At 43.0% G+C, this 12,074-nt stretch overlaps 1 protein-coding gene across 4 annotated transcripts; it reads right to left on the bottom strand.

Moving 5' to 3' along the window:
• Positions 1–73: 73 nt before the first annotated feature.
• On the bottom strand, positions 74–11,860 carry amigo1 (adhesion molecule with Ig-like domain 1). Of its 4 annotated transcripts, XM_030055765.1 has the most exons (3): positions 11,850–11,860; positions 6,531–6,796; positions 74–6,010 (listed from the first exon to the last, which is right to left on the bottom strand). In XM_030055765.1, the coding sequence occupies exon 3, from the start codon at positions 5,905–5,907 to the stop codon at positions 4,369–4,371; it is 1,539 nt and encodes a 512-aa protein (XP_029911625.1). In that variant the 5' UTR covers positions 5,908–6,010; positions 6,531–6,796; positions 11,850–11,860; the 3' UTR covers positions 74–4,368. The 4 variants fall into 4 exon arrangements, with proteins under 4 accessions (XP_029911625.1, XP_029911626.1, XP_029911624.1 ...); XM_030055766.1 differs by lacking the exons at positions 6,531–6,796; positions 11,850–11,860 and adding an exon at positions 6,839–6,991; XM_030055764.1 differs by lacking the exon at positions 11,850–11,860 and having other exon boundaries at positions 6,531–6,816.
• Positions 11,861–12,074: the final 214 nt, after the last annotated feature.

Consider the following 12,074-nt stretch of genomic DNA (forward strand, 5'->3'; position numbering starts at 1 on the left):
TTTTGTATGGATGGTTACACAGCATTTGGAGGTAAAAGAAAGCTGCAACATACAGAGAAGAGGCAAGACAAAATGTAAAACACGTCTTATGTTTTATTAAATCAAATTATATATCATAGTATTCTCTATAGTATCACCTATTAGGTTGCAAATATCCTGCAGTCAGAGAAGCTCTTAAGTATACCATGCAAGCCATTCAACTCTAATTGCAAGACCTTTTTCACTCTATGGCAGGAACAAGCTGACTTGCTCTATAAACTCACAGCTATTAGGCTGTGAAAGCCTCCATACCTGCTACGATGTACTGAGTCTGGAGGATTTCACAGCATAATGCTGCAAAATGCAAGACCTTCAACACTTGCTACTACATATTTTGAGCACGCTTTTCCATAATCTTTGTCTACTGTCGAGAGGATAATCCTTGTGAGACTGAGGAAATAGTGTGCCAGTATTAAACATGAAACATTTAAATCCTATGTAGCAAAGGCCTTGTGTTTTGCACACAATTTAGAAGTCGTTTTTATATTACTGATGCTGCTGTGTGAAAGTCCAATCATGTTTTATATTTAAATGTCAAGAAACAAATTGTACTGAAATTAAAATTTTACATAGTCCTGAGTATATTTCTTATTTCTAGGCCCCTGAGACCTATTCAAAAAAATCCATTGTGTTGTTTAAGAAATCTTCTATCATTTTTTCTAAATCCTGACTTTTTAGAGATAAAAATATTTCTACAGAATAGTTGTTCCTTTAATGGCCATTAAGTGTTGAGGACTTGTACCGTACAACTCCTCCTCATCCTGAGCAGGCAACCTGTTCAGCACCACCAGAATAAACCACTGGTGAGTCACCTGGAAATCACCAGCCACAGCCTCCAATCTGGTGTTGCACCGTGCCGTCTCCTTATCTTGCTTTCGTTATGGCTTTACGGGCAAAGTCAAGTGCTGACTGAAAATCACCGGTGGCTACATACGCACTGTCCCAAAGGATGTATTGATGTCCGATGACTTTGATATGAAACTGGGAATAAAATTACATACTCTTCTAAGGCAGTCTTTGATATATATTCAATATTTTTTTTCTGTTTAACCATCATCTACAGCTGAGTCAAAATGTAAAATACATCCTCTTGAAATAAAAAAAGAAAAACAACCCATCTCCCCTACTTAGAAAATCCACATTGATATCAAGACTGGGGGGTTAACACTGAAAACAACTGACAGTAGCACGGCAGCAGACAAAATGCAAAATGATCAACAACATTGGATTACACAAGAATACCATCAGTACATTGGTAGAACATAGCAGTACACAACTTATCAATACTGAACACAGAAAAGTGAGTCTTAATACATATATATAGATATATATAGGAAGGCAGATTTGCTTTGGAGAGTACAAAGCCACTCTTCTCCACTATGTCAGGACCCTCACAATAGCACTTAGTATTTCTCTCAACAGAGGAGAATTAGCCACCTATTATCCACAGCGGTTACTCCTTTGATGGACTTTGGGTTAGTACATGGCAAACACATGCTATTCCTTGGGGATCTATTAGAGGCGTGCTGCATTAAGACCTAAAATCTCTTCCCGAGATTTGCTTTAACATGGTTTTCAGTATTCCAACGTTTCCGACTGACAGTCTAGGAGATGGGGCAGATTCTTGGCCAGCTGCAATCATTAATAATAACTAACTTTATAATAGCTTTGTTGAATTGTGTCCTCTAGTATTTTCGGTGCTCTGCATTTTCTCTACCTTATATTACAAAGTGTGAGAGAGTGCAGTGATTCACACACCACCCCTCTGATAAGTGTGACTTCCTTTTCTCTCCCACACAGGAGAAGCTGCAGAGCACACAACCGCTGTGTGCACTCCATCGGTCCCGGAGAATGTCGTAATTTTACATTTAGAACCTGATGCACCCATTTTGTGTGCATAATAGCATTTAAGAGCCAAGCTAATGACATTAAATGGAAAGGTTAGAGTGCATGTGCTTTTCCTTCAACTACCAGACCCCTCACTTTGACGGAAGTATTGTTGGAATGGCAAAGCTCATGGTAAAGCACACGCTCTGTCCAGATGACTCAATAGGAAAGCAAAAGCAAATGTTCTTTGAGAGCTAGAGGCATCTCCCTCATAAACAAATTAGAGACTACTTAAAGGGCATCATGTTCATTTCCTGGTTGAATGATTGCTCGTGAATTTAAGTGAGGGCAGCCTCGTAATGACAGAGATACACAAACATATCCCGGTTGAATTGAGGCCGTCGATGCACGGGGAGCCAGTGCGGATGGCTTTGTGTTGCTGTGAGTCATGATAACACACCTATCCCCTCCTGCTCAGGCAAACAAATAAAAGGAAGGCAGAAAGAGGCCTCTTTCCATCAAAAGATGAAATTAGCATTTAGTCATGGCTAACCTTCCTGTGTCATGAAATGAAACCCACACAGCATAATGAAATCACTCCTTTTTGTTGTTGTTTATGCAGTCGCCTGCTTCAAACACAGTTAATTCAATATGCACAGGGCATGCGGTGTGTGCATACATTCGCACGGGGAATTCAGTTAAGAGTAGGTAAAAGTAGCTGGAATGGGTATTTAATGATAAATTCTATTGGTAAAAGCTTCATAAGGAAACAATCACTGATTCCCCCTGTGGCACACACGGCTTTCCTGCTATTAGCTGACAAATTTAAAATCCGCTTAAAATAATGTATCACCTCATAAATATTATTCACAGGCATCGTCTTTTTGAAAGAACCCCAGGTGGTTATGTAATATGGCAGACTCTGTTTACCTGCTGGTATCATTTACATCACATGCAAACTAACATAGGGCAAGATGGCTATATCTTAAATCAGTTACATGAGGATTTTTTCCTAAGAGCAAAATGCAAATGGGTCACATACTTAAATTGATTACATGGTGTATATTTCATGATTCGTACAAAGACATTTTTTTTTAACAATGTACAGTACGTTTAAATGTATCATGTATTTGTGTAAGGAAAGCATTTTACACACAGCAAGATAAATAAATCTGCAAGTCTTAAGATGGCTTGATATTTAACTTCCTGGTAATATGATGAAGAAAAACAAATGCTGTGGTTTGGCCAAGAGGAGGAGTCAAGCTCTGCAGTGTGTGCAACCTCAGTGGACAACAAACAGAAGCCAAAAACCACCGCTATGGTACCTCTCTGTATACACTTTAGACAATATGTTGACAATTAATCAAAATTAAATACTTCCCTGCAACTACTGTGTATCCCCTGGATGCATTCCATGTTTCATATCGTGTGTAAGGCTTTAAATGCATCTTTTGAATTATAATGTAGATGTGCAATAACTATCAGGCAACCCTTTTGATACATAATTCATTATAAACAATGGTCTGCCTCGTGTAGGTTAGCTATATAATGCCATACATCAATTTAAATTGATCCCTTAACATAGCAAAGGAAAAAAATAGAACTCGCCTATCATTATAGACATTATGAATATGAGTAATTACAAGGAGCAATGTCATGAAATACATCTAACTAAATGCAAGTCGGAGTAAGTGTAAGCAATGAAGCAGGATAAAGGTGACCTGCAATGGTGTTTTAATATACTGTTTGTCCTATCGCTATCTCAGTATAAAAAACTAAATATTTAATGGGAGTTGAGATACATGTTTACTTCATCCCACTCGCAAAGGTCCTCTTAGTTTGGGATCATATATAATGTTAGATTGGGGCATGCTGCTTCTCTATGGATGACTCAAGGGTAATGACGAATATTCATAACCTGCTGATATCAGTCCGTCTAACTCTCTGTCCATGTGTCGAGAGAGGAGGGGTGAATGTACTTATGCTCTAATGTTTACATAAGACTCTAGTCTAGTCTTTGTAATAAATATAATTATGAGTCAGCGAGGCTCATGCTCATGGTTTGAATACACCGTATGTGTGAACTTTTCTCTTTTTAGAATCTAATTTCAAATCTAAATGTGCATTGTATCGTATTTCCCCCGCTTTAGCAAGCTATGTATCACTTCCTGAGTAGTGATATCCAGCGACACTGCCTCTACCTTTTACTCCTGTAAGACTAGTTTCCACTGTCCATGTACTCTGCCATCCTTTCACAGTATGAATATTTAAGTGCTACAGATTAAAATGCTGGAAAAGTCCTGCTTATTGTTCTTGTTGACAACAAGCCAGTTTGTTTATTACTCCCTTTGAGAGCCTTACTCCCACTTCTCCGTGACTATAGATGAACATTCTTCCTCTGTTCTCTCCTGCAAGGTCACAGTCACAGTTTAGGTTAACTAGAAAGAACATGGCTGACATTGTACCATACACATCCATCTGTTTTGCCCACGCCGCTGTACCTCAGACCACCATGGGAGTGTCTGAGAAGACAGAACTGATGGACTCTGCTACAGACTTCTTCCTCTTTCCCTTCCCCAGTGAGCCGGCCTCCTCATCCAGATCGTCATCATCCTCATCCCCATTGGGGTTCAGCTTGCCATTCTGCCCCTGCAGGTCCTTGGAGTCTATGAACGCCACGTGCCTGTTCAGCTCAGCCTTGAGCGCTGGGTCCTCATGGGTGGGTGTCACGCTGAGCATGGAGGAGTGGATGCTGTCCTCGCCCCGGTTCTTACCTTTGTTCGGGCAGCAGAAGCAGCGACACGGTGTCAGGTAAAGGTAGATGAGCACCAACACCACGCTGGCCAGGCAGCCCACCAGCGTGGTGTACGCTGTGTTCAGGGTCTCCCCGCTCCCGTGCATGGTGAAGTTGTGAACCTTCAGCACCACATAGATAGTCTCATTCAGGGCTTCACTCACTGCAAAGCAAGTGTAGGTCCCAGAGTCCTCGGGCCTGACTGAATCGATCTTTAGACTCCCATCTGTCAAGACCTTGGCTGTCTGGTTGCTTTCAGCCGTCACCACCACATTGCCAGGCATCACCCAGGTCTTTAACATGTCCCTGCGTTTAGTATCACAGCCAAGGATCAGTGTCTGCTCCAGAAATGCCTCTTTGTCTGCCTCTTTGAATGTGCTGCAGTTCATATAGTCACCGTTAAGACCAAAAACACCCACTTGGGTTTTTTGGGGCCCAGGCAGGACACATTTGTAGTCATCCTTAAAGTCCACAGCGGAGTTGAGCTTACGAATGTGCCAGTGGGCCAGGAGGCTGTAGAGATCACAGGTACACAGCAGAGGATTGTTGTGGAAGTAGAGGCCATTTTTAATCCAAGCAGGCAGCACCTGGAGCTCATCGATAGGTAAGATCTTGAGCTTGTTGGAGGACACGTCCAGAAGGCTGAGTTTCTCCAGGCGGGACTTGTCTTTGACCAGCTCCAGGGGGAAGCGGGAGATTTGGTTCTGGCTCAGGTAGAGCTTCTGAAGGTTGAGCATTCCGACAAACGCTGAGCGATCAATCTGGGAAATGTGGTTATTGTAGAGCAAGAGGACCTCCAGGTTGACCAGAGGCTCAAAGATAAACTCATCAAGCTGCCGCAAGCTATTGGAGGACAGGTCCAAGTAACGAAGCTGTTTGACGTTTGTGAAAGCTTCCGAAGAGAGGAAGTGGAGACCATTGTGGCTGAGCAGGAGGTTATGGAGCTTCGCCAGCTTGATCGGGGTCCACTCTGCTCGCAGCCCAGTTATGTCATTATAACTGAGATCCAGCACAGCAGTGTAGAGTGGTAAGCTTGTGGGGACTGTGGTTAAATTCATCTTGGAGCAGCTCACTATGTTTGAGGCGCAGATGCAGGTCTTGTGGCAGTTTAGTGCAGACCCCGCCGCCCCTGGAAGCCCGAGAAGAGCCATGCAGGCGGCCAGGAAGAGAGCCCATCTCAAACGGTTTCTCAGATGAGGTAATGTTTCCAACAGGCAATGACCTGTTCTGCTGGGGGGCTGCAACATGCTGGGAGTTGATCTAATTCCAAGAGAAATTCACTATGATCCCGTTCTCAGAAAACAGCATGGAACAGCAGCTGGAGGATTCCCAGGCATTTTTAATGGAAGGCTGTAAATAAAGATGAGACATGGCTGATGAATAAACATTGCTGTGAGGTAGAATATCGTGCCTGGTACATACACACATATCTAGGTCCAAGACATGCAATTTTCTCCCTCTCCCTCTCTTTCCAGTGCTCATCCTCACGCATATACACAAACTTTCCCTGCTTTGCTATATGCGTGTATACCAAACAAACACACGCGCCCTATACTCACGCTAATTCATGTGCATTCATTCTTACAAGACATAGCTTACAATGCCTTTCGCTCCCCATTCAATATCTCACAAGCGCGCACGTAGACACAAACTACAACTGCTGGAACAAAGACAACGAATTAAAAACACCATTAAAATAAAACCTCACATCATGCAATAAGTTCCGCGCGCCAGCCTGCGATGCTCTGGTCCATTTTCCTGGAGGAGCTGTGTAAATGTTGCATTGCACCATTACACCTTCGAAAACAAACGAGCACTACATGGAAATGTGAGTTGGGTGATGAGGAAGGCAAGCGAGAGAACCACCCACCTTCAGCCGGGATGCAGCAATCTCTTTCATTAAAATAGCTCCTCGTCTGTTTACAGTTTTGCAGCATACAAATAGGCTAGTCCCTTCAGTGAGCCTGTCTGTCTGGTGTGAGGACAACAAACGGATGCAGAGAGGAGGGAACACTGGAGAAATCCTCACCAAATAAATTAATCCCGGTTCACACGGCATCCAACACCCGGTGCAAAATTACGCAAAAAGCCCGCTTACGTAAAATTCAGACAACAGACGTCCTATTAGCCTACCCACTGTCGCTCATTTATTAGTAATCAATGGATCCATTTATTTACCATAGCTCGGGCATAAACACGCGGCCTTACATCCGTCTTCTGCAGAGAACTGGCGTATTTTGAGCAGGTCCGTCTCCTGACGAGTCTCAGCAGCAGCCATGGAGATAATTAGGCGTGAGCAGTCTCCGGCCGACAAGGCTCCCCGTGACTTCTTATAGGCCCGCTACAGGCTTCATGCGGTGCTGCTGCAGCAGAAATGTGCCGACAGTGGCTGACGCGAGTTTTGAGCAGAGGTCGTGCGCTGTGGCAGCCGAGCCCAGCAGGCGCCGTGCAAGTGGCCGCACGAAAAGATGCGCTGCGGAGACGCGCTGCTGAGAGCCAAGGAGCTTCTGAATGAAACGGGGCTCAGGCTGGAAACTGAAAGAAAACAAACAGATTATTTTTGGAGTCATGAGGGTCTACAGTAGCTGACTTTCTGGGGTGTCTGTCAACCTATAGGCTGTATGCCTGTAGGTTGAAACACATAAATACCCCACTGAGTTTGGTAGCCTATGGATGAGTTTTGTTTGTCTATTTTATATCTAAATTATTATTAGTAGTAGCAACAGTAGCAGCAGCAGCAGCAGCAGCGGTAGTAGCAGTAGTAGTAGCAGTAGAAGGAGAAGAACTATTAGTAGTAGTGAATTCCTCTAATGTATTTGGTCATTGGTCAAATCAATGCAGCCCTTAACCCACTTTCTCTTGAGGCTGGCCTCTCAAAACCAACCATCCCATCATCCTCCTCTTCAGTGTGAGACAGTGAAAGCATCATGAGAATAGGCTAGGGCTGTTTGTGTAGATGAACAGTTCCTGTTAAGGTGTGTTTATAAGGGTGACTTCAAATACCATTGATGTTAAATTTTGTTTAATTTGACAGCTGGTCCCAGCTGGATAATGTAGTTGGGTGTTTGTAATGTGCAGCCATGAGAAAACTTTCACTTTTGGTGTGATGAGGATACATGTGTTTTGCAGTCTTGAACATCTAGTCTGTGATAGCGAATGACTTCAGTGTTCAGGCTCACCTTTTCAAAAACCATAAATTTAGGGATTCAGGCATGGACGTAATTTGGGGGGGAGACAGGGGGGACATGTCCCCTCCACTTTTTCAAATGGCAGTTTTGGTCCTCAAGCAGTTCAAGCCCCCCCGCCACCCACCCCCGTACTCAAGCCAGTTGTGTCCCCCCCACCTCTGAAATCAAAATTTCATCCATGGATTCAGGACATGTTTATGTAAGAATTGCTTAGTGTGCTAAGGTGTGACAAGGTGCCCAGGTGGTTCAGTATGACTGCCTGGTAAAGTAGGGCACAGGCTGCACCTGCATGTGGCCGTGCTCGGCTATCACACATTTACCTCTCACCTTTCTAGTCCATTCTCACTGTGCCATCTGACAACAGAATATGTTGGCTATAACTGCATGATCTTACTGCTGCCACCGTTTATATTTTCTCTCCATACCTGTGCAGTAGCTTCTCATTCATAAAGTGAGGTTATCATTTGTTGATGAATGAGAATGAGAAACCTTTCTGTAGATTTGTAATCATATTATTTGCCCCAAGGAGTTTGTGATTTTACAAGCAGGTGGCTCATTTGCAGTTGTTCCACACTAAGCTATTTTTCTTTGCTGTCAGAGTCACAAAATTACCACAGGGTCTTGTAACACAAGCTGCCCACATGGTAGATATGAGGTACTGCCACATATTTTTAAAGATACTTGATAAGGAATAACAACATTTTGAAAGGTGCTATATAATTACATTTATTATTATTATTATTATTACAACATGAGTTGTGTGAATTTTTGTGGTGTTTTCACCCATCAAAGAGTCTCAGCTCTCTGCATTTTTTGGCTGCACAGTTGCCACGCACACAGGGTTTCAAGAAACTTTCTATGAACAGCCACAGGTGACCTTTGCAGGGATTTGCAGCTTAATAGTCACATCGCCGCATCATGTTGTAGATGACTGGCTTTTCAAAGTTGAGTCATTGCACACTTTTGACTCTGTGCCTCAGGTAGACATGCAGGCATTGCATACCTGACAAGCTTTCCAACAGCACTTCCTCAGCCAGTCCATGCTAATTTTGCTTACAATGCAGACCATATGATTAGGTCTGTTTATGAGTGGCTACTCTGAGCAGGGGAAACCTTGTCATGTTTTCTCAAGAGAACCCACCCACATGCTGCTTTTTGAGATTTTAGGGTTTTTTGTCAATTCGCAGAGATGCTGCGGTGAGCTTTGCTTTGGCAAAGCTATGAGAGATTGTACCTTGCCAATGGGCAGCTACACTGAAGCAACCTCCCACTCGAAATGCCATCTGAAATTATTTAATACATCATTTAGTGAAGATTAGTGACAGGCGTCCTCCTTGTGAGAGCCCTGGAGACATTACAGACAGGATGGAGGAGATAATTTGAAATGTGGCAGCCACTGGAACTGGGTTTACTTTGGATCACAGCTCTGTCATGTCAGACTGATCCTCTTTATCATCTCTGCGCAATCACAAATGTCACAGGGATACCAAGGCCTGCTCCACAATGCAACCAGGTCAAACTCTGCTGACCAAGAGAGGAGTTGTGACTGTGAGAAAAAGCAGAACAGAAAGTGCAGGGAAACCTGAAGCAATTTGCTGGTCTTTGAATCTCACATGGATTTCGCCCCTTAAGCCGGCATCAAATTCAATATTTGCTCTTGCTGCAGTGCTGGGCACCATCTGTGTGACACAGACAAGGGAGGAGGAGTAGACATTGTATTTACAGAAAGTCTCTCAGAGAAAACGTGTTTTGGCAAGTGGGAAAAAAAGATGTCCGAGGGAAAACTGCTGCAAACACAACTCACTGCTGCAGTGAGAACTGAAGCAGATTTCATAAAGTGAATTCTACATTGAAATACTAAGGCAGATACCACCATTGATGATGAGTGCCAAATAAATTGTCCCATAATGCAATCAAAATCCTACTTTGAAACATGTTTATCCATTTTTAGGGCTTATTGCATTTATTGGTTGCAATTATACACATTGCAATATCCAATTATACATATCCAATTATAGACTTGAGTTGAGAATGAACACCAAAATGAACTTGTGTGGTATTAATTATCAGAGATGTGATCCATTAATCTCAGCAACAAACCGCTCAAAAGCTTGTCTCTCCTGCCAGCCTGTAAGTGAAATGTGTTGATGAAAGAAGAGGTATGTACTTTTTTGAATTGGAACCAGCGTGACTCATTGTGATGTGAAACCTGAAGTCTGTCTGACCAGAGCATTGTATACGCACACGGTGACTGGTGAGATGGAGCTCAAAGTGATTAATGTTCTGTTCAACTCCACTTCCTGCTGTGATAGGGATAGTGTTGCCAGGCAACTGCCTGCGGCCTTTCGTTGACTGTTTTGGCTCTATGGCGGCTTTGTGGTGGCCTTGCTTTGACTTGCTCTCAGTGTACCTGCTCAGATAAGGTTTCTGGCACAGAAAATCGTCTCTCAAAAAAAAAAAAAAACACTTCTGCAGAATCACAGCCTCCCTGATGGAACTGATGAACAAAGACTGGTTCACAAATTGACATTCATATACCATAATGCACCAGAATACATTAAAATATTTAGGCGTAGGAATGGAAGTTCTTTTTCGCAGCAAAGCTGTCTGCCACAGCAAACAGGGTTCCACAACACCACCAATAGTTATTGATTTATTTTATTTTATATTATTACTTTCTTTATTTTTTAGCCATTTCTGCTTTATTAGACAATTACAGTGGAGAGAGACAGGAAGGACAGGGCAGAGAGAGGGGATGACATGCAACAAAGGATCTGGGCCAGATTCAAACCCAGGCTGCTGCAGCTTAGCCTCTGTATTGCACGGGACACACACTGCATGACGAGCCACAATATTGTTCAGTGGAATTTTTAAAGCTTGGCATCATTCTGCCTAAAGTGCTTATGCCTCCCGAACCAGCACTTTGCAGTCAAAAAGCCATTTCTTACCCTTAGATGCCCTGAGTATATTTCACAGGGAAGTCCATTATTCCATCTATTATTCTATTTCTCTGTGGCTTTCTGAGTCATGGTTTCATTTATGAAGGCTGGTCGCACCAATGTAAATGATGTGATGTTTACATAGGCCTTTTCTATGCACCACCTGGCCACTCAGCAGGCATGGTAAACATATACTCTTGTCTCAGGGCTGAGTGGTTTACACAACACACACAGCTGGATGAACTAGACCACATGCTGGCTGCAAACAGTAGGCCTACAGCTGGATGCACAACCTTCTGTTCGCATCACATGAGAGCTGAAGCTGTGATTCTGGCCATACGTTTTGTTACTGTTGTGTTGTGTCACCGCGGTTTGGACAATGTTGCTTTTGTAATGTGATTGCGTGGCAAGACACTGAATGGTTTTGTTAATACACGTGCATGGTAATGAACCTCCAACTGTTCAGTAAAAATTCACGGTGAATTCATGGTTTATTCTCTCACTTGAGGGTGTTAATGGACTGAAGCGTACATTTTTACATCTGGTGTTGGTCATCCAAATAAACATTGGGGCTAGATTTCACCAAGTCTTTATCAATAATGTACAAATTAGACACACAAGACACATAGTGTTTATTTATAAGCTAGTTGGGGCTGGGTAACAGTAATTAACTGAGCTATTTAGCTCATCAAGGGTCAAGTTGCACTTCTTGTAGTATCAGCTTTCCATCAAATCTGAGATGAATGGCCTTGGTGCCAAGAGCAACAAATGAAACAATATTTTTTGTGTAGCCAAAGTCTGGAATTTTCCCCATTTCCATGGCAACACTTTCAAGTTAATGTTTGATCGCTAGTGTATCCAACATCTGCAGGGATGAAAGAAGTTCATGCTACGTGCACATCAATGGGAAGGCCCCACATGTATTGGCAGATACTTCCATACAAGCAATGCTGTTTGTAATCTTATCACATCTCATTCTTCCATTGCTTAGCAACAGGCTTTGCTTCGGCCATGGGTGCTTTGACAGCCAAGACCACAACTCTAAAACCACGGATGAACCACCTGCAGGTCAAACAGCTTGAGCAATTCAGCGCACACCAGAAGGAATTAGATTGACTCTATTTTTATTATTGGACTGCATAGTGGTTGTGGAGACTATAAAACCGAAGGTGGGAACAACACTTTTTGCATATCATTGCCTCTGACAGGTTTAAATCCCGGCATGTGTCAGCCTACACTCTAGCAGTTGATTATTAACAATGGAAATAATCAGGAGGCATGGCACAA

The sequence above is a fragment of the Myripristis murdjan genome, chromosome 7 (assembly GCF_902150065.1).
Source record: "Myripristis murdjan chromosome 7, fMyrMur1.1, whole genome shotgun sequence".
In the NCBI taxonomy this organism is placed as follows: domain Eukaryota; kingdom Metazoa; phylum Chordata; class Actinopteri; order Holocentriformes; family Holocentridae; genus Myripristis; species Myripristis murdjan.